General features: G+C 36.5%; 1 protein-coding gene across 1 annotated transcript in view; it reads right to left on the reverse strand.

Annotated features, from left to right (window-relative positions):
- Positions 1–15447: 15447 nt before the first annotated feature.
- FBXO8 (F-box protein 8) overlaps positions 15448–23515 on the reverse strand; it is a 37373-nt gene continuing 29305 nt past the window's right edge. The window contains exons 4-6 of the mRNA XM_043890818.1: positions 19613–19731; positions 17344–17540; positions 15448–16080 (exon numbers count right to left, since the gene is read on the reverse strand). Of these exons, the coding sequence (XP_043746753.1) occupies positions 15893–16080; positions 17344–17540; positions 19613–19731 (504 nt within the window). The 3' untranslated portion in view covers positions 15448–15892. The remainder of the gene's footprint in view (positions 16081–17343; positions 17541–19612; positions 19732–23515) is intronic.

A 23515-nucleotide genomic window follows, 5' to 3' on the forward strand; every position in this document is an offset into this window, starting at 1 on the left:
ATAATCGTCCCCGAAGAACTACGCGCGACTAAGAAAGACTGCCAAGAATTAAACTGAAGTCAGGCACCCACGTTTCGGGGAGATTTTTTTCCCTTGAGCTTGGGACACGGGGGCTGTGCCCCTTTACGATTCATTCACCCTCTTTCTTCCAGCTCTCTGTTCTGCTTGGTTACGAGGAGCGACGTGGACCCGGTGTGAAACCAGGCGGGCGGAAGGAGGGGGTCCTCTCCCTGGCTCAGGTGCGTCATCTCCAACCCACTGCCATCCCCAGCCCACCCCGCGGGACGCGGGAGAAACAAGCATCTCTGGGCACCAGTGGGAAGAAGGTCAGGCCTTAATGCTCTGCAAGGGTGAGGTGTGGCGATCTCTGGGGAGTTGGGCCTTGCTTCCCTGCTGCTCCTCTCCTTCATATCTCCCACCTCCTCCCCGTGACACACACACCTGGAGGAAGGGGAAATGGACGGAGAGGAGGCTGGAGAGACGCTCCCACCCACCAGGAGATCAGACTCTTCTAAGGCTGCGCGATTTGGCCGGTTCTGGTGGAGGTCACAGAAGGTGCTAAGACCTGCTAAGATGATGCTAAGAAGATGCTAAGATGAGAAGACACAGGAATGGTCCAACGCAACGAAGCTCAGAAGGAGACAACCCTCTCTCATTCATAAATATCACTGCAAATGTATTAGAGACCTCAAGTGATTTTTTATTCCGTTTGCAGTCTCCGCTGAAAAGGATCTGGTACTGTTTGTGCTAGTCAAGCGCCAGAACACTGTTAAAGTGAAAGGGAAAAGGGAACTAAGAATGTTTAAAAAGACACACGTAACATTTTAAGATAACCACATACAAAATGCTCACATAACTTTTATGAGGCCAGTTACAGTTAAGAAAATACATTTTCTAATTTAATAAAATTTAGTTCCTTTGGTTGTTTCAACAGACTTTCAAAATTAATGACATTTGATTATAAAAGTTGACTTTGCAGAAAAATTAGTGCCTTTGGCTTTTTAAACATACATAGTTATTTTGAAACAAAATGTTTTAAACTATCTGGCACAAACACAAAATACAAAACATATTTTAGGAATTATCATAATACCTCCTCCTCTATGAGATCAGAGTTTGACCTATTTAAACCAAGAATAAATAGCTAACTCTTTGGTTTCAACAATTTTTTCTTCTCAGTTCCTAGATGTTGATTGAAAAGTAATAAATGACTGTTTTTAACAAATCATTAAAAAGCAAGATTAAAAACTGTATAATCTTCCTAGATTATAAAACATAATAAAACATAAACATACTAGAAAACAAAATTTACATAAATTTCATCTCTGTATGAAACTGTCATTTATAAATTTTATACTCTTATGAAACATAATTCATTTATGTATTTTGTAACAAAATGGGAGCCTTATTGTATTACTATTTTCCTTTATCTTTAAGAAAACCCCTCTCCCCAATGAAAGATCTTTTTCTTTAAGCAGCAAATTATGTCAAAATATAAAATCTAAAGGAATTGGCTATTTTAAAGTTTCTTGACAACTTCGGAGATTATGTGTTGGTATTTTTTTCTCTTTCTCTCTAATTTCCGTAATTTCCATATGTGAATATGTGTTTGTGTAACTTTCACTATCTTTCCCCATGTAAGTCATGTATATCAGGCAGGAAAAGTTAATTTTGAGACTTCTATTTATTTTAAAAATGTTACACATTGTATGTATGAGGCAAGTACACACTATCTTTCCCCATGTAAGTCATGTATATCAGGCAGGAAAAGTTAATTTTGAGACTTCTATTTATTTTAAAAATGTTACACATTGTATGTATGAGGCAAGTAAACTAAATTTAGAATATTTTTTCACAATGATAGAGTAAATGTAAGGAATACTATATTATTGATGTTAAAAGAGAAAACCTCTCAGCCTGTGAAAATCAACGACCTATCTTCTCTTGATTACAAAAAAAAAGTACATTGAATTCTTTGGTTAGGCTCTGTATATATTAATAATGTGTCCTCAATAGTTTTGATCTCCAGTATTAATGTTGAGATTATAGAGCTAGCTTTATACCAATTAAAGAGAATTTCTGAGCAACATAAACATAAAAGGGAAAAGACATCTTCCCACATATCCACACCCCAAACTTCTATCCCCGATGCAGTAAGAATAATCTTTTTATTCCATTAAAATTGTCACTAACCTTATAATGATAAAAGAATGTTTCCATCTCTTACCTGAAAGGAGGCTTGTCAATATAACAGGAACTGAAATTGGGACTGTTCTGTGCTGTCTATTACAGTACAAGGCTCTGCGCTGTTTTGCCTCTTTGAAGGCTGAAGTAACAATGTATGACTCTTGCCTCCTGGGACCCTATGAAAATGAGATAGCTGGTTCCAATAAAAGCTATAGACCTTGACGCTGGGACAGAGTTGAGGAAAACCAATTATTTCACATACACTAAAAAATAATTAACATGTTATTCTAAACTTGTTTTCCTTGAATATTTTTGTATGTACATATGAATGTTATCCTCATTCACACAAATATGAAAGAAATGATTTTACTGACACAAATGCTACTTAAACTTTTTGTTTGCAGAGGGGCAAAAACCACCTTAGAAAGCAGTTGCTTAAAGCCTTTGAAATTTGAATATTGTAATTTATAACTTTTATCCTTATCATCTTAAAAAATGTTAGGCTTCTTCAAAGCTGGCACTTTAAAATTTTCTGTGGTTTGGTGGGCTAGGTATGTAGGGTTGCCTTTCCCATTAACTCTGTCAAAATGCTTTGCATTTAACATTTATTTGGATGTGTGTGCAAATCTGTTTAAGACTATGAACTCTGGAGAGTTTTCATTCTATGCAACATAAATGAGTTTTACATAATGAATATATATGTTTCAGCTGAAAAAAAACAGGCTTTGTATCTCGACAATATATTATTAAAACGTGTTAGGATATTGTCAGCCTAAGATCAACCTAATATAAAAAAATTAAAAGACTAAGTTCTTTTAATGAAATACTAGCCTATGTTATATGTATACCTATTTTGCTGATTTTAAAATGGAAACTGATTCTCCTGAGAAAGAAATTTGAGGTGATTACCTAATGAATTATCTTTAGCCTAATGTTAAGGTATTAAAACACAGTCATATATTTTGCTTTTTATTTTCAAAAGAAAGTCTTAAAAATCAAAAAATGTTAGAGGAATATTCAACTTAAAAGCTATCATTCTGCTCTTTAAAATTACCAATCTTTATGCCAGGAGAAATATGTTTAAGAGTCATTAACACTGTAGGCACATTGAAGAAGCACAGAATATTATTTTTAAAATAATATATATATATATATATATATATATATATATATATATATATATATATATATATTCATACATGTGCATATGTACTCTCTTTAAAAAGAGGCCTAGAGAGGTTTCATAATTTTTGGCAATAGAAAAAAGGAATAGCAAGTATCACAGACTAAACGAGAAGAAAGCCAGTCATGATTTTTTAAGTAAAGGAGAAAGATTATTTTCCAGGGTAAATTTAGCTTTATTTGGAGCAGTTGAGGTGAAGAAGAGGTAGGTGCTCACTCTCTAAATTAAGTCAACTGGATAATCTTTCTACACAGAGCAATGAAGACATCTCTTATTCTAATGAGCTATGTAGACATTTCTCTAACCTGAGAATATAGAGCACCATTCATTTACTTTTGAAATAATTTAGAACTTTTATTTCAGTTAAGAAACATATTTTGCCAACATCATTATTGTAACTGTATTTTCAATGACATTCTCCATAATAATAATCTTTAAATGGAGAGTACCTCCAATGGTAAGTCATCCCCCATTAAACAGCTCTATAGTGATGGTCTGCTAAGCGCCAGGCACTGTAGCCGGAGCATCATCAATGAACAAAACAAATAAAATTCCTCCTACGTGGACGCAGAGCAATTCTTTCCCACGTGTATGGAAATTAATCATTAGGGGCGGGGGGAAGACTGTAGTTTTCGGATTGTCCACTAGGTGGCAAAATGTGAAAAACTGACCGCCTGCTGGGGAGCCAAATTTGGTGCGTAGAATAGAGTATTTCTTTGAAAATCTCGTTCATATTTTGCTTAAACCGTCTCTTTTTGAGCACTACAGTTAACAGCTAATGGTCGGATTATATCTTGTGTTTAGTTTATAAAGCATTGCCAGCTGCTTTTCCTGGAGTCCTGTCTGCAAGAATCCCAAAATTATTTTAAGACGTCTTTATACATTCCTTACCTTACTTCTCTGTGCCCTCAAGTGTGTAGGGTATAGACATCTGTCTAGGGATATGAATATCTGGCTTTGCATAGGGCCTCACGAAGGCTTGGGTCGATTTTATTCAGATTTACATAGAGAGATTTAGTCATTAGACTTCAATTTGCTAATTTGAGGAGATATTGTCCAAAAACACCAAGTAACATTCATGCTGTGGAGTAGCCAAACACATTTGCTAATATATACATTCGTACAATCATGCATATATTTTGTATTCAGAGGTCCCTTAAGTAAGATCTTATACTTACATCGAACAAAGTGAAAGTGAAAGTGTTGGTTTCTCAGTTCTGTCTGACTCTTTGACACCTCATTGACTGTAGTCCACCACGTTCCTCTGTCCATGGAATTCTCCAGGCAAGAATTCTGGAGTGGGTAGCCATTCCCTTCTCCAGGGTATCTTCCCAACCCAGAAGTCAAACCCAGGTCTCCCACACTGCAGGCAGACTTTTACTGTCTGAGCCACCAGGGAAACACCAAAGAAACAAAATGACTTCATTTAATCAGATCTCTCTGGGACAGAAGGAAGATATTAGTCCCAAACAAAATTGGGATCTGCATTTGCTTTTAGATCTAGTAAAGACATTTTAAAAGAATCTTCCTGTCCCAGAAAAAAAAAAAATGGTTTATACATGGTGTAAGAAAGGTTGTAGAGGGGTTTAAATGAAGAATTTGAGATTTTTCTCTACTTGTATACTGTGTGAATTTTTGTTTCTAGAGGAGTGTTCTTTCAATCTAAAAATGAAATGTTACAGAGAAACATTTCTATATGGAAAGATGTTCTCATCAACCAATTTGTGTGTTCTTTTCCTAAGGACAGAATTAGTAGAATGCTCAGGTTTTAGTAAGTGTTGCTGAAGATTTTTTCTCCTTGCATTTTCACTTTGGCTTTGGTAGTTCATATATTTGAAAAGCATGGATCACAGTTGAGTTTATCAGTTTGGTCATAGATAATAGCTGTGAGTAAGAAAGGAAGGATGATTTTATACAGAAACTGGAAATGTGAGTAAGTTTTCTTGCAGATGTGGCTGTTCTTGAGTTTGTGGAGTTCTAGGGTCACTGTTGTTTGATAGAAAGTGAAAATATGTATATGAAGAAGGCACTGATTTATACCTGCCCTGTTTTGCTGGGGGCCCCACAGTAAGCTGAATTGTAACAACTTCATTATTGATAATGAGGATAATTTCATGCAGAAATCATTTGTATAAAATCCATTTGTAGAGGCTTCCCTCACGGTCCTGTGGTGGAGGAAGTTCCTCATGTGAGGTATGCCCCCCCCCTCAAAAAAAAGTCCATTTGTAACTCTCAGTGTAGCAAAGCTAAAGGTGTGGTGTGAGTAATCTATTCTTAACATGCTTCTAAGGGTAACAGGATTTACCGCTGAAGAAAAGTGAGTGAAAGTGAAAATTGCTCAGTTGTGTCTGACTCTTTGCAACCCCGTGGACCACCGAATGCAGTCCACCGAATTCCTCCAGGCCAGAACACTGGAATGGGTAGCCTTTTCCTTCTCTAACTCAGGGATCAAACCCAGGTCTCCTGCATTGCAGGCAGATTCTTTACCAGCTGAGCCAGAAGGGAAGCCCAGAAGAAAAGAAGGGATAATTAAAAGGGGCTCAAGTGTATGAAGTGCTTCTTTCTGAAGCTGGCAGTGCATTGCAATCCATTCCCGCCAAGACCAAAACAAGAAAAAGTGAAATATAGGGAAACTGAGGACTTTATGTTAGAAAACCATCATCAGGGGTTCTTCCATCCATCCATCCATTCATTCACACATTCCTTAAATATTTACTGACTTTTTCTTATGGTTCAGTGACATTTTTAGGTGCTTGGAATAGAAGAGTGAGTAAAGCAGTGTCTTCCTGAGACTTCCCTGGTGGTTCAGAGGTTAAGACTCTGCTGTTCCAATGCAGGGGGTACAGGTTCCAACCCTGGTCAGGGAACTAAGATCCACATCCTGCACAGCACAGATAAATTAAAAAACAAAAGTGTTTCCTTCCTGAAGCTTTCATTCTATGGTACATGGACCAGCCCATGTACCAAAGACTATTTTTGCCTCACAGTCTTTGTATTTGCTGTTTTCTCTGCTCTGGCATGGGCTTCCCAAGTGGCGCTAAAGAACCCACCTGCCAATGCAGGAGACATAAGAGCCATGGGTTCGATCCCTGGGTTGAAGGAAATCCCCTGGAGAAGGACATGGCAACTCACTTCAGTATTCTTGCCTGGAGAATCCCATGGACAGAGGAGCCTGGCAGGCTACAGTCCAAAGGGTCACAAAGAATTGGACACTAGTGAAGTGACTTAGCATGCATGCATGGCGCTTTGGCAGACTCTTCTCCAGATCTATTCAGGGGTGGATGGAATATTTAGACAGATATGGATATACAAATATGTCAGTGTATGCAAGACTCACAAGCCTATGACCTGTAAGTTAAGTCACATTTATGTTCTCCGTGTGTACTTGTGAAGATTAAATAAGAGAAATGTTATCTGTAATTTTGATTTTATTATCATCATTGCCAATTAAATATCTCCATAATCTTTCCAGAGGATTCTGAGACTCAGTTCCTTAGGATTTTGACCAAACTACAAAACAAGCTCCTCTCCAGGGATTCTAAATTACCAAATGTGTTTCCAACAAGCTGAAACATTATTTCCTTCTGGAGCTTGAGCTCTGTTGTACTGCCTGGTGCAAATAACCCTGGCTTAATGGCATGTTTTTTTTATCATGGATGCTGACTGAAAAATAATTTAGAGATGTTTCTGATTGGAAACAAATTTGGACCCATCAGTGTGTTACATTCAAAATGTTCCCCCTGCAAAGTGTTTAAACTTTTATTAACATGTTTATCACATTGTATTATAGTCACGGGTAGGGCGACCAAACTTCCTAGTTGACGCATGTTGTCTTGAAGTACCATCTGGTTTAGCATTTTAGCACTCTCAGAAGTATCCTGGTGTGGACAATAAAGTCTATAGACCCCCAGGTTATGAGGCAGGTGCCTGGCTGGAGAGGCTGAGGAGCACTGGGGTGGTCCTCAGCCGTGGGTGGGTCTGATGGAGAAATTGGTAAGTCTGGTGACCCAGGGATGTCTGGTCGATTTGCACACAGAGCAGGGCTATGAGGGGAAAATGAAACTCTGGAGGCTAAAGGCAAGAGTCAGTGGAGGAAAGTCAAGAGGGCCTCAGAGATTGTGCTAAGCCCTGTGAGGAGTTTGCCTTCCCATTTCTGCTAAGAATACACCATATTCTAAGACAAGGAGACTGCAGAGAAGAGCATCATTTTGGCTCTTTTAGAGCTTAGTTACACGTGGATCAGGAACAGCATCCTGGTGAAGGAAGTGAGGGCAATAAGACATAATCCAAAGATACTTTGAAACTTTGAACTGCAGCAGGCCATGAAGGCAACTCACCTCGAGTTTCCAAGGACTCAGGAATAGTCAGGTTGGGTATCTTGGGTGTGGGGATGGGAGCAGTAGATTTGCATGGGTCTTAATCAGCAGTGCAAGATTTTATTTGGTTAATTTTCATTTTTAGCTTTGAGTATTCCAACTATAGGGTCAATTGGAGTTTCTCCAATTATTTACAAAAAAAAAGCTATTTGATAAATAGAGCCCTTGGGCTTCTCTGGTGGTTCAGACGGTAAAGAATCTGCCTGCAATGCGGGAGACCTGGCCTCAATCCCTAGGTTGGAAAGATCCCCTGGAAGAGGGCATGGCAACCCACTCAAGTATTCTTGTCTGGGAAATCCCATGGACAGAGGAGCCTGGTGGGCTACAGTCCATGGGATTGCAAAGAGTCAGACATGACTGAACGACTAAGCACATTCATATACTGGCAAAGACATGGATGGTCAAGAGGAAACACTTTTCTGAACAGATCAACCTCAGTTATTTGGTTTTTAAATTGGGTTGTGAAAGGTTCTTTCAAATGTAACAGGGTGCTTTTTTCCCTCTCTATCCAAGGCATGTTATTAAAATACTTTGAGATTTTTGGATATTTGAGAACACTCATCAATATCAACTTGCTCATTTCACCACCAAGTATAGTACAAAATGATCTTGACAACCTTAACATATGTATCTATTCTTTTTCTTCTATCTTATTTGTGCAGAGGACTCTCTCAAAATGTAATCTTAGCTTTTATCTCCAATCCTTGCATTAGATTACATTTCAAACTAACTGCTGAATTCCTTCGCATAATTGTTCTCTCTGCACTTAAGGAAATGGCAACCCACTCCAGTATTCTTGCCTGGGAAATCCCATGGAGAGAGGAGTCCATGGGGTTGCAAAGAGTCAGACATGACTGAGTGGCTAACACACACACACAAACGGAACTTATCCTCTCTCTCTCCTCAGTGCCTTACTTCCAACCCAAATAAACTTGTTGGTCACTTGGGTTTTCTCTGTTTATAGCAGCAACACCTTCTTCAGATCATGCAGAATCATTTTTAACTCCTTCATCTTTATGGCCAACGTTCAGTCTTGTACCAGGAGGGTTTACTTCTTTCAAATCTTTCTTCTATCATTTCCATTCCAATAGCCATGCTAAAGTTCAGATTTGCACCAAATTTCACTGCCAAAATTCCAGAAGCATTTTCACTAGTTTCTTATAAAACATTCTAGTGTGTTTTTGTTTAACATTTTAGATTGGCTTTAAAAAGAGCTTCCTAAATCATAGATCAGAAATGACATCTGTGTTCATGAATATCTCCAATTGCCTACAAAAAGTCCCAACTGTCGCTTGTAGCATTATCTCTGTCCAATCTGTATTTTCCAGCCTTTTCTTCCACTAAATCACTGCTGAAAACTTGCCCTCCAATTCCAGCAAATTGTTCACTGTTTCATGACCTCAGACACTTGCATATTTCCAAGCTTTTGGTCAGGCTATTGCCCCATCCAGCAGTATACCTGCTGATATCACATTCCTTCCTTCATACTTGGCTGTGCATTTAGTCGCTCAGTCATGTCCAACTCTTGTGACCCCATAGACAGTAGCCTGCCAGGCTCCTCTGTCCCTGGGATTCTTCAGGCAAGAATACTAGAATGGGTTGCCGTTTCCTTCTCCCGGGGATCTTCCCGACCCAGGAAACGAACCCCGGTCTCCTGCACTGCAGGCAAATTCTTTACTGACTGAGCTATGAGGAAAGCCAGTACTAATTGCTCACTCTTCTCTTTAAAAAATCATAGGGCCTTTTCCCCCCGCATAAAATTGAGGTGGGAAAAAAAGACATAGTGTTTTTATTAACTAACTCCATAACAAACTTCTGTTAGTTTTTCCCCTATATTTTTAATTTTTTAAATTTTATTGTTGGAGAATTATTACTGTATGATGTTGTTACTTTCTGCTGTAAAACAGCTTGAATCAGGTACAAGTATACATGTATCCCCTCCTTCTTGAGCCCCCCTCATACCCCCACCATCTCACCCCTCTTGGTCATCACAGAGTACCAAGCTCAGCTTCCTGTGCTATATAGCATGTCCCCACTAGCTAGCTATTTTACATACAGTAGCGTGTATATTCAATCCTAATCTCCCAGTTCGTCTCACCCTGCCCTTCCCTCCCTGTGTCTACGTCTGTCCTCTGTCTGGGTCTCTGTTCCTACCCTGCAGATAGGTTCAGCTGAACCCTTTCTCTAGAGCCCACATATATGCAATAACATATATTTGTTTTTTCTTTTCCTGACTTACTTCACGCTGTGTGACAGACTCTAGGTTCATCCACGTCACTACGAATGATCCAGTTTGTTCCTTTTTATGGCCGAGTGATACTCCATTATATATGTGTACCACATCTTCTTTATCCATTTGTCTATTGATGGGCATTTATGTTGCTTCCATTGTCCTGGCTATGGTAAATGGTGCTGCTATAATGCTGGGGTGTATGTGTTTTTCTGAATTAAGATTTTCTTAGGGTATATGCTCAGGAGTGGGATTTCTGGGTCATATGGTAGTTTTATTTTTTTAAGGTGGGCTTTTTTTTTTTTTTAAAAGCTTTTTTAAAACATCTTTCAAAGTTTTTTATGGTTCGGTATATACAAAATGTACTCGGGGTCTGCCTCTCCTGATCCCTATAAATGGTCACATGAACCTCCAAAACTCACATAACATCTCCAGACCCCTGCAAAGTTGCAGTGGTAGATATAAAGTATTCTAGAATTGTATGTGATTATGGTTGTCTTCCTCCCAAGCAAAGCCCTCGATGGCAGGGCGTAGATTTTTTTTGTTTTCGTTTTTGCTTTCTTTTGCAGCACATGGTTAATTCCTTCCTTGCACAAAATGAGCCATCTTTAAATGCTTACTTAAATATTTAAATGAAAATTTCACTGTCACGTAAAATGTACTGCTCTAAACTCATGTCATATTATACATATTGGGGAGCTATAGTGATCCTGAATATATGAGAAATGAAATTCTCCTTGAATAGAAAAGCAAAAAAATGCATCAGAATAACTTTAGGAGAGCAAACCATGCCCAAGTGATTAGCTACAGTAAAGTTTTAAATAACTTGATGTAATAATCATGAGAGTATTAGAAACATTCTGAGTCAATAAAAAGAGAAACTGCTGAGAAGGGAAAATTATTGTTCCACTTAGCATAACATAAAGAGAAACAAGCAGCAAATACTGGTAATATCTGGTAGAAAGTGACTTCAGTTAGCAAAACTTATTTATGTATTAATATTTATGGGATGTCCCTGGTGGTCCAGTGGCTAAGATCCCATGCTCCCAAATAGTGGGCCTGGGTTCGATCCCTGGTCAGGGAACTAAGATCACACATACTGCTTTTTACTGTTCTCTTAGTAAGAGCAACAGCCTTGATCAACTGCTCAAGGCATTTCCACTTCTCTGTGCTTTCCTCAGCTTTCCTACCGTGGGAATGAAGCTGACAGTCACTGGAAGCCTGGCTCTGGCTGAGAATTTTTTCCTTAGATTGTCTACAGGCACACAGTTCAAAAGAGATCACCATCTTGATATTGTGAATAGGAAAGCACTCTTTGCTAATTTTTTGCTTTGATAAAAATTGGCAAGTAGACATTATGTTATTTCTAAAGAAGAGAGTCCAACATTAGTATTGTTTCCTTATGTGGTTAATTAAACAAAGCAAAAACACATATTGCATTTACCCCATAATAACTAGCCACATTCATCAACTTTGCTTTAGCTAGTCATATCATTGACTATTTAAAAATAAAAGTACACAAGTAAAAGAGGAGTTCACTATGTCAGATCATAAATTTATAGCTTATTTTAAAAACTTGATGCGAAAATTTGGTCATGCTAATGGTTAAAAACAGCATTTTCAAAAGTGAAAAATCATTTCACCTTTTTTTAAAAAAAAGCTCCACCTTACTTCTTTAAGTTAAAAAAAAAAGAAAAACAAAAAGTGACCCAAGATCACAGGATTCCTTGTTTGTTGAATTTTTTAAATAATTTAGGGAAAAGGGATATATTAGTAAAGATTTTGTCTTTAAATAGTTTCCTTTGGAAAACATCAACACTTAAATATTTAAAAAGCGATTAACCACTTGCAAGAGACTGAAAACATCCCAGGTATGTGTGTTCCCAAAACATACATTTTCCAATTGAGACTTTTAAACTGTCAATGCCCGAGAGACAATGCCATTGATGTGTACCTGGCACTAGTTCTGCCAGTTAATTTTTTCCCCAGAGAGTGGTTTTGGGCGACAGAGTGGCGTCCTGGCTTCCCAGGTTGTTGCATTGACAAACTGCAGTGGGGTAAAGTCAAGAAGCCTGACAAAATCTCATTAATCATTTTAAATTAAATCCAACCCTCCTGTCCGACCAGGCCAAGAAGAAAGTCATTTCTTTTTTTAAACAAATGAAAATTTCCTCCGTAAAGATTTGGTATCTTTCTCTTGTTGGTCTTTAATTTGATGAGACAAAAATAAAACAAAACAATCCACTTTTCTAAGCTTGAAAACAAAACATTTATCCAGATATGATTTAACAGATCAACCAAGTGTCTTTTAAAAATAAAACAAGCTTTGAATAAAAATGCATGGAAACATTATGAAGGGAAACTCTACTAGCCAAATTAGGAACACTCTATCATTTTCTGAATAAAGAATTTATTTTGTTCTGTCTAAAATACATGACCATTAAGAACATTTGAAAGAAGAAATTTTAAAAATTTCATTATCCATACTATTTTGGTATATTGTGTGCCAATCTGTTCTTTTCAGTCATAGGCTTTTGCTTTGTTTTACAAAGTAATTGTAATGTGTGTGTTTATATGTAATTCAATATCCTTTTAAATATTTACCATAATTTACAACTGCTAACACATTATTAACATCATGGCATCATAGTTATGAGGATGTGTTCTGGTCTACTTGACCAGTCCTTAGTTTCTGGTGTCTAGTATAAACTCAAATATTTATTATTTGTCAGAACAGCCCCAAGTTTGGGGCATTCCAATTGTTACTTTTCCTTTTGTATTAAAACAATGATGTGACGAAGACTGTACCTACTGCCCTTCCTCTATTTTGGATTATTTCCTTAGGATGGTTTCCTAAAGTAGACATATTCGCTTACAATGCTTGAAAAGAAACCATAGCCAGTTCATTACATGATTAATAGTAATATTTAAGAAAATGTTCACTAGAACAGTATATAGGTTGGATCTGCATTATTTTAACTCTAATACATCCTGATTTGTAAAATGGGTACACCTGAAAGGTCTGGATGTATTTTTTTGAAATGCAAACAGTAAAGCCATCTTTCTGTATACTTAGATAGAAACTAAACCAGGGCTAGAATAATACAATTTTGGGTTTATTGAGAAACTGCTTCCAGGCCAAGGTCTATGTTAGGTATTGAGGGAGATCTAAGAATACAATTCCCACCTGCAAGAATTGAGAAAGCTGCCCTGGAGGCAAAAAGTATGAGGGGACTTTGAAGGGCAAATAACATCTCAACAGGTAAATAGTGAGGGATTACAAGCTTTCCAGAGAGAAAGTAGAACAGATGAGATTAGAGATTGTTAGCTTGGACAGAATAATGTTAGAAAAAAACCCTGTTGATGGAGGTAAATTTGGAGGGCTCTAAACGTTTTCAAGCATATTCTCCCTTTGCTTTCCTTAATATAGCTTGTACTGCATGTTAAAGTGTAAGTGGTGATGGTGTATAGGAGGGAGGCACGAGCAGCGCATAGTTGGTACGGTGTATTCTGGGCTTGAAACAGCAGAGCCCTTACTGGGAAGGAAAGTGTAGACAGGTCTGAGTTGCAGAGGACCATAAGTACTGTTACTGGTTTCAGCAGAGTTCAGATTACACACTGAACAAGGAGGTATTTGGCCAGAGACAATATAAAAGCCATTAGCACTACCATTATTTTCTAGCCTCAAAGAACTCAGCCCCAAGTGGAGAAGGTATACTCAAAAAAGGCCTAGGTGTAAATGGAAAAACAAATCTACTTGGGCTGCAGCACATGCAAAGCTCAGCCTCCTCCTTGAATTCCTAGCTCTTGGGATTCCATTATTCCCTGGTCCTTCTACAGTTTTTACAAACCTTTGTTTTCGGACTTCATGCTTCACCTTGTATGCTGCTGCTGCTCCTGCTAAGTCAGTTGCTTCAGTCGTGTCCGACTCTGTGCGACCCCATAGACGGCAGCCCACCAGGCTCCCCTGTCCCTGGGATTCTCCAGGCAAGAACACTGGAGTGGGTTGCCATTTCCTTCTCCAATGCATGAAAGTGAAAAGTGAAAGTGAAGTCGTTCAGTCGTGTCCGACTCTTAGCGACCCCATGGACTGGGGCCTACCAGGCTCCTCCGTCCATGGGATTTTCCAGGCAAGAGTACTGGAGTAGCATGCTCCAAATTCTAATTACCCTCAAACTTACATATCTAGTCTTATTCTTTAGCTTCAATGTTCTATTGATACTTTCAAATTCAAGACATCCCCAAATTAGAATCATTATCTTTCCCACTTCATTCCACTGGTTGCTTTTCCTACTAGTTACCTTTGATAATAGAATAAGCAGATCCTCATATTAGAAACTTATCTTCCAAATCACTAAATCCTATCAATTTTCAGTTGTGTGTTTTTAAAAACTTTTTCTTCCTCACTAAGTCCTCTACCACTTGTTTAGTTCAAGCCTTAGAACAGAATCTAACAGAACAGACAGACTAGCAGTAATCCTTGACATTAGTAAGACTACAGTTTGATAAAGAAGTTGGACATGTAGAAAATTAATTAACACCAGTGGTATATATTATATGATAAAGACAGTCTTTTATAGCTTTGACCAAGAAATAATATTCGAAGTGGATCTTAGATGATAGTAGGGGGACCTTAGATACAAAAAATGGTTAAGGATATCACAGAAAGAACAGCTTGTAAAAAGACAGATATGGGTTTGGTTTACATGGATGAGGCATTTATAAAGACATTTATTAGAATTATTTTGTCGTGGAATTCAAACTTACATATGTGTGAAACATAATTAGATATTTGCTTTGGAATCTTAGAAATTGAGTGTGTGTGTGTGCTCAGTCGTGCTCCTGTGATTCCATGGACTATAGCCCGCCAGGCTCCTCTGTCCATGGGATTTTCCAGGCAAGAATACTGGAGTGGGTTCCCATTTCCTTCCCTAGGGGATCTTCTTGACTCAGGGATCAAACCCAAGTCTCCTGCATTGGCAGGTTCTTAACCATTGTACTACCTGGGAAGACCCTAGAAATTGTCTGCTACCAGCCTAAAAGTCCCTTAGCACATGGAAGGCCCTTGATAAATATTTACTGAATGAGCAAGTAAAGACAGTTTACTATCATTCACAAGATTCCTTTCCCAGATGATTCTGAGCTGAAATCATCACAATTAGAAGAATAGTAAGGTCTGACTAATTACTTTGGATATAAGTTCTAATAGCATTTTGTTCTTGTGTGTGGAAACCTTAGATTTTAATGTGTTTTGCTACGGTTTAAAGGACTTCAGACTTAACTAAGGCAGAAATTTTAAAAATGAAGTCAGGTGATGAATTTATGTTGTAAAAATAAGTGCCTGTTTTGCATAGAGACAAATATACTCTTCAAAGACTGGAAAGAGAAGCTGGTATCGGTTTCTATCCAGGTTAGATGCAAGTTTTATGAAGACAGTCATAATTTCTTATCAAATAAATTTCAGAACTCAGTTTGAGAGAAAAAGGAAAGGCTTTAGTCAAAATCTTTACAATAAAATAATTATGATTATAAATTTTTAGTTAAATATGTACATATTACATGGTATTTTAAAAAAGAATGGAAATGAATAAAGTTTCAGGCAAAATCTAATGCACAAATATCCCATCTTTTTTAGAGTATAACGTCAGTTTAACATTCTTAAACAGCTGTGTCAGACAATGGCTCTGCTTTGTGCAAAACATGATAAGCAAAATTAAGAAAAATTCTGCAAAATTCTTTAGTTCCCCAAAGAAGTCACTAAAAAGAAAAGAGTAAAAGGAAAAAGGTTGTACACTCAAGCTTGATTGTATACAGAGGCTAGAATGACCAGCACTAATGTCACCCCCATATCTGCTAAATAGGTCCTTGGGTAGCTTTAGTTTGCAGTTAAAAGCTGAAGTCCCAGCAATTGTGCTTTTATGCAGCCACATGGCCAATAAGGTAGATGTTGTCATAAAGGTGCCCCACGAAATCTTCACTAATGTTTTGAGCAGCACGCCGGGTGTTTCGAATAAATTCTCTTTTTGACATTTTATTCTTCACATGAGGGCTAGTGAGGTCAATGGAAAGTAGAATCAAAGAGTAGCACAGTACATAGACAGCATCTGGAAGGAAAAAGAAACACCTCCAATTATTAGATGGTTATTAAACAGTGGTCCCAAAGGAAAAAGTGGTCATAATTCCAAAAGATTAGATTAAAATTAAAGAGAACTGCCTGGGCCTTTTCCAATTTGGTGATGAAAGTCTTGTGTCCTAGAAAACTCGTCTCCTGGGCCAACAGGGATGTCAATTATCCAAACACCAATTCATTGAGCATTTTCTTCAAATAATTTAGGAATTTTTAGTGAAAAGTCATTCTAAATTTAAAAATTTCAGAATTGGTCTTATTTTCCTCTTGCTTTCAAATGTGATATTCCCCTTCAACTACCCGTAAAACATATTTGTACTCTGTTTATCCTATTAAAACAAAGTAAGATATTTATTTACATATGCTTTTACAGAAACCTAATTTAATTTGGAAGCATTGTATATAACAAGAAAATGTATTAACTTGGTACTAGAAAATAAAATGTAAACACCTCATAAAATTATTCTTCTTCTAATTTAGATATGTATAAAAGGTTTAAAAAAATTCTATGGAATTTACATATTAATCTCAAACGTGAATCTTTAGATTGCTAAACATGAGCCCATGCAGCAAAAAATTTTCTTCTCTATATATTTTCAGGGCAATAGTTGATGCTTATTGTTATCCTCATGATACTTGCCACAACTACTTACTACTACTACTATGGTGTTTATTTTTCAGAATCTTGAAAGTCTTTATAAAGACTGCCTTGCACAAGTATGTTCAACAAATTTCTTATGCTAGGAAAAGGTTTGGTAATCTCTGTAATAAGATATGAAAAACATTCTTGACAGGAAGAAAGAAATAAAGCTGCATCACATGAAAAAATACATAGGTGACTCAGGCTACATCATGCACACATATACATACACACAAACAGTGAAAACTAGTTATAGAAAAAATACACTTTAGTAGAAAAATTCTAGGTGTTACCTATGTAATATGTGTATTATGAAAAGCTTTAAAAATAATTTCTCAAGATTTTGATTAGACTAGTATAAAATTTCCAATGCTTAAGTAAGAATTAACATACCTAAGTATAACTTTCCTCCTAAAACAGTATATTGACTACATGTAAATAATAGCTTTGACAAACTAGTCACTGCTAGAAGCAATGAAACAAGTATTTGTAATTATGGGAAGCATTTTTCCCCAGAGTGAGGAAAATGTCTCATTTACTACTATTTTTACCCGGAGATGGGAATGGGAGAAGGAAGGAATTCACTATACATACTCTTACCAGGACTAAGGCCAAGTTCTCTCATTAAATCAGGGTTACAAGCACAGAATCTATGTGAGAACTTTGTTATAAGTGTTTCAAGATACTCCCCACGCTCTTCAGGGGCATGGATGTGACGAAAAAATTCTCTCAGTGCATTGGGCAAGAATTGATTTCTAAAGTTATGCAGCGTTACAAGGTCATCCAAGACATCTCTCCTAGTAGAAAAAAAAAAAAAATACAGCTTTAGTTAACTTTTCTCTATTTAAAAAAGATGGGAAAAATCATAGATTATTTACATTTTGGATGAAAATACTTTACTATTTATTACCAGTCTTATAAAGCATATATGTCTTAAAAGTTAAAAAAAAAACAAAGTATGATTATCAAGTTAAACAATTAAAAAAAAAATCTTTCATGAATAGAACAAAAAACAAGGTGGAACTAGAAATTTTAATTCTGAAATGAAAAAATGAATTTTTCAGAATTAAAAATAGTAACTTCTTTTCAAGAATCTTCTTGGTTAAATCCATATGATCAACAAAATTCTTTACCTTTTTAATTCTGAAAATAAGGAGAATCTACACTTTCCATACCAATCCACATTGCCAGAGGTAACAACTGCTGATGTGAAGCTTTTTAAAGTGTCTATCTATACCCTATATTGTTCTAGAATCTGCTTTTGCTTATTTCATATAGTATAATATGAACAGCTTTCTGTGTTTTTGCACATGGATCTAACTCATTCATTCTAATGGCTCCACAGTATCCCATCTTAAGGACATAATTCTAATGAAATACATTTCGGTTGTTTACGATTTGTGTACATATGTGCATATATACTTATTATCAATAGCATTCCAATAATAATGCTTTGGGGTTCCCTGGTGGCTCAGATGATAAAGAATCTGCCTGCAATGCAGGAGACCTGGATTCAATCCTTTGGTTGGGAAGATCCCCTGGAGGAGGGCATGGCAACCCACTCCAGTATTCTTGCCTGGAGAATCCCCATGGACAGAGGAGCCTGGCGGGCTACAGTCCATGGGGTCGCAAAGAGTCAGACATGACCAAGCACAGTACAGTGCGTTGTTACACTATGCTTCAATCCTTACTAAACTCAACAACGATTATATGATCATAATCTTAATTTCTACCAGCTGCTTACGGCAGGGACAGGCAAACTACAGCTAGTGGGCCAAATACTACAGAGGCCCATGGGTGGTTGTTATAAATAAAGCTTTATTAGAACACAGATTTTCTCATTTGTTTACTTATTGTCCATGTCTGCTTTGATGATACAATGGCATAGTTATAAGTAGCTGCAACAGAGATCATATGTCCTTCAAAGTCTAAAATATTTACAGAAAAATCAGATTTTTCACCAAAAAAACCTGCCAATTCATAGGTACCTAGCACTTCAGGACAAAAAGAGTTAATTATACCATCTTTATGTAAGAAATTTTTTTCAGTGACCAATATGCTGAACTGTGTACCCCTCAAGGCTAGGGATTATGTTTTAATCAATTGCATACTGCAAATTCTAGCAAAGTTCTTGGCATATAATAAATACAAATTGTTGGAAAATCCTGAGAAATTAAAAAAAAATGAGAATCACAATGAAAAGGCAAACCCATTTTTGAAACATTCCTTAGATTACTATGAGATCTATAATTTTTAAAATCATAGTTTATGGTGATATCACATCAAAATATTTCCACAATATTTTTATGTCCTTGATACCCAGAATTCAAGAGTACAAATGGATAACTATCAAGTCAGGACAGCATATCAGACACTATCTCTGGAGAGCACACTATTAAATCATACTTCTCAAATTTTCAAACTTTTAGATGACACTTTTCATGTACTGTATCACAAATATATACATCTTATACTTCTAGGATTTGTGTTTATGAGTACAATTTGTCTACTTGATTTTTATATGGGCAATTTCAAAATTCAGAACTTTTAGCTACCAAACACTTCTTAGGGCTAGTTATTAAGGAAAAAAGTCTTCGACCTTCTCAAAAATATTTGGTTTTGGTTAGCTATCACAAAGATGTTGGACTTCTTGGGCCTTTTTTTTTTTTTTTTTTTAATTTTACAACAGTAAACAGTAAACTCACACACAAGTTCAAGTTCACAAGAGTAATGATTTGCAAGGTACAGGAATCTTTTCCCTGTCTTCACTCAATTTTACAACTAGATGACTATAATTTTTAAAGTAAAACTTAACTAATTAAAAGCATTCCTCAACTCATTTCTCATGAAAAATTAATTTTTTTTTTACCTTTCATCAAGATAAATTCTCAGTTTTTTCCAATTTAGTGTCCTTGTACAGAAGATAAACTTTGCTATTTCCTTTGGTGAATCATCAAGGATGCCCTTGGACATAAAGTAGTTCACTCCCTAAGACAGAAAGACAAGTCTACATAAATAAAATCAGTCTTCATTTATAAATTTAACAATTAGGCAATAGCAAAACAATAGCTATCGAGTCTTTCCAGCATCAACAGACTGTTTATAGCTTTCACATGCAAAATACAAGCTAGAACTTGAACTGACACTATTATTTATGGTTGATAGTTTACATGCAATGAAAAGTAGGAAATTCAAAGTTAAGACTTCTAAAGTAAGTCTGATTCAATTTTCTGACTCATGTCAATCAAAAAAAGTATCCAGAAATATCATCTAAACTGGGTTATGGGTAAGGGTAATGAATAACTATTACATAGACTTTAAAAATAAGCCTTATAATGAAAACTTCAATTGCCTAATTGAAAACATGAAAGTGCAGATATACATTCTAACACACTTTTCAAGGAAACAGATTCTTGAGAAAAAAAGATTCTCCAAATCACAGACTAGCATTTTTTTTTTGGGGGGGGGTGGAGAAGAATAATAATTAAGTTATTTAACTTAAAGTAAAATGGGCAGAATTATAGACTGGTTTATGGGTTGTATATAGTTTGGCTTTAAGTATTGCTATGTTCTATAAGAATTTGGCTCCAATACACACTGAGGCAAAACACAGTAAGACAAAACAATTTCAATGTTTTTCATAGGGTTTATCTTTGAATTTCCTTTTCTCTGCATGCAAAGTTTTCCAGAGAAGCACTATCTATAAGGTTGTGCCCTACTTTAGATTTAAACCAACAACAACAATACAGCAACAACAAAAAAATCAAACACTGAAACCAATGTTTTCTCATGTATATGAAGGTCACATTCAAATAAATGTCTTATGTGGATTTGAATGTGCAGTTATTGAAATAAAAGGCAGGTGTGTTTATTTCAACTCACAGTTATCCAGATACATGCATTCCCATGAATGCTCATGTCTGGATAATAGCACAATGTGTGCAGTTAATTGGTAGAGAAAATGACATATTATATACACGTAACATACTGTTTTCACACACAAATTCCTTCAGCATTTCTTCCCTTTACAAACAATGACACAGTACTCAGAAATACTGCATATATTAGGAATTCTAAGAGTTGGAAGAATTTTTATAAAAACTCCCATAAAAATCTTCTATTACATTTTTAGAGCAATTTGGTACCATGAGGTTATGCTTTTGAAAGGTTATAATTATCTATAGAATGTAATTCAAAAAGATAAGATTTTTATACAAAATTAATTTTATGAGCCATCAAGATAATAGGATATTAGCAATGTTATCAAATTTTCATGAGAATTTTAAAAGTGTAAAAACAATCCTAAAGCATTGATTTCAAAAAGCACTGACTTTAAAAAGAACAAAATGTGAGAACATGTGACTCTGTCAACTCAGTGGGAAGCCATCTTTCAGACTGCACTGTACCCGGATAGGAGGCTAGAGAACGTAATATGGTCAAGATGGAAAGGAAAGCCAAGGACCTTGTTTGCAGTAAGGCTCTCAGCAATAGCCTGAGGGGGTAGGAACCAGGGAAATAGGAATGAGTTTTCCATCCTTCCCTCCATTCGTTTGAACAATCGAGAGTTGACTGTATATTTAATTGATCTACTTAGCAAGATTAAGTCAGGTTTTATTTCTTTTCCAAAATTCATCCATTTAAAAAGTGTAACAAAATATTAGAAGTACTTCCAGTGTTTAATTTTAATCCAAGTGATTCAAAGACAAAGGAATGTCAGTTAAATAGTTATGAACAGGTTCTTTATTCACGCTTACTTGTAAATCAGTATTTAAGAGATACAAAACTAATTCTAATTTACTTTCTAAAAATTTACAAAATATAAAAAAACTAATGTGATCTATTAAATAGTATATAATTCTCTAATTATATTATATATGCCATTTTTAATATTGCTTGATGCTCCTCACTTATAAACAAACACTGGCATTTGCCTTATGCAAGCATCATAAAGTTGTTGGTCATTCCCTTTTTCTATGGACTACATGTTTGAAAATTTAACATATAATCTCACTTGAGTTCTCCAAAATCAATTAAATGCAGAGGAGGAAGCAGACGGTTTTAAACACAATCCTGAAAACCAGCAACACAAACTTGAAATCAGCTAGCACTGTTGGTTTTGAGGATAGACGGCCTCAATTTGAAGCCTGGGATTCCTCTGGAAAGGAAGATTACTTCAGAAGGGCTATCAGAGTGAAGGGTTAAGAGATGACACAACAGAAAAAGGCACAGGACCAGATTACAATTGTCTTCAATAAGCAAGCTGGCAACCATCCAAAACTATCTTGTTTTGTAAGCAGTAAATACAAAAGAAACTGCAGCATGAACTGTTGAATAACTATATATTTGTTTAATACATGTATAAGTATTGTTGATTTTTAAATAAAGTTTTAGAAGAATGTTACAGAAGAATCCCTAGACCATTTTGGAGGTGTTGTCTAGTCACTAAGTTGCGACCCCATGAGCTGCAGCACGCAGACTTCCCTGTCCTTCACTATCTCACAGAGTTTGCTCAGACTCATGTCTATTGAGTTGGTGGTTGCTATCCAATCATCTCATTCTCTGTTGCCCCCTTTTCCTCTTGCCCTCAATCTTTTCCAGCATTAGAATCTTTTCCAGTGAGTCAGCTCTTCGCATCAGGTGGCCAAAGAATTGGAGCTTCAGCTTCAGAATGGTGTTCAAAAGGGTTGATTTCCTTTAGGATTGACTGGTTTGGTCTCCTTGCTGTCCAAAGGACGCCACCACCAAGCATCTTCTCCAGCACCACAGTTCAGAAGCATCAATTATTTGGTACTCAGCTGTCTTTATAGTCCAACTCTCACAACCGTACATGACTACTGCAAAAACCATTGCTTTGACTAGACGGACCTTTGTTGGCAAAGTAATGTCTCTGCTTTTTAATATGCTATCTAGGTTTGTCATAACAATTCTTCCAAGGAGCAAGAGTCTTTTAATTTTGTGGCTGTAGTCACCATCCGCAGTGATTTTGGAGCTCAAGAAAATGAAATCTGACACTGTTTCCACATTTTCCCCATCTATTTGCCACGAAGTTATGGGACCGGATGCCACGATCTTCATTTTTTGAATGCTGAGTTCTAAGCCAGCTTTTTCACTCTTCTCTTTCACCTTCATCAAGAGGCTCTTTAGTTCCTCTTAGCTTTCTGCCATAAGAGTGGTGTCATCTGTGTATCTGAGGTTATTGATATTTCTCCCGGCACTCTTGATTCCAGCTTGTGCTTCATCCAGCCCGGCATTTAACATGATGTACTCTGCATATAAATTAATCAAGCAGGGTGACAATATACAGCCTTGATGTTCTCCTTTCCCAATTTTGAACCAGTCTGTTGTTCCATGTCAGCAACCAATCTGTTGCTTCCTGAATACAGGTTTCTCAGATAGCAGGTAATGTGGAGAATTCCATGGACAGATGAATATGCTAGACCCTATAGCATTAATGATAGTTATTAATCAGGACTATAACTCTCAGCAGTATAGATATGTGCTTCTGTGTGTGTGTGTCTTATAGGTAGCAAGGAAATCATGACCCAATACTAGTCTAAATTAACACAGTTTCCAGAAAAAGGAAGGGTGTAGCTCATTATCATCTACACGATATAGTAAAGTAAGTGTCCAATTCTGGATGTTGCATTTTATGGGACATATTGACAAACTAGAACCATCTGAATAAAGGAAACCAGGGTCTGAGTGTGTTGTTGGAAGGTTAGACTTTATGTTATATAAGGCAGAACCAAGGGAGATAGAGATATTAGGTCTA

Source organism: Cervus elaphus, chromosome 29 (assembly GCF_910594005.1).
Source record: "Cervus elaphus chromosome 29, mCerEla1.1, whole genome shotgun sequence".
NCBI classification, from domain to species: Eukaryota; Metazoa; Chordata; class Mammalia; order Artiodactyla; family Cervidae; genus Cervus; species Cervus elaphus.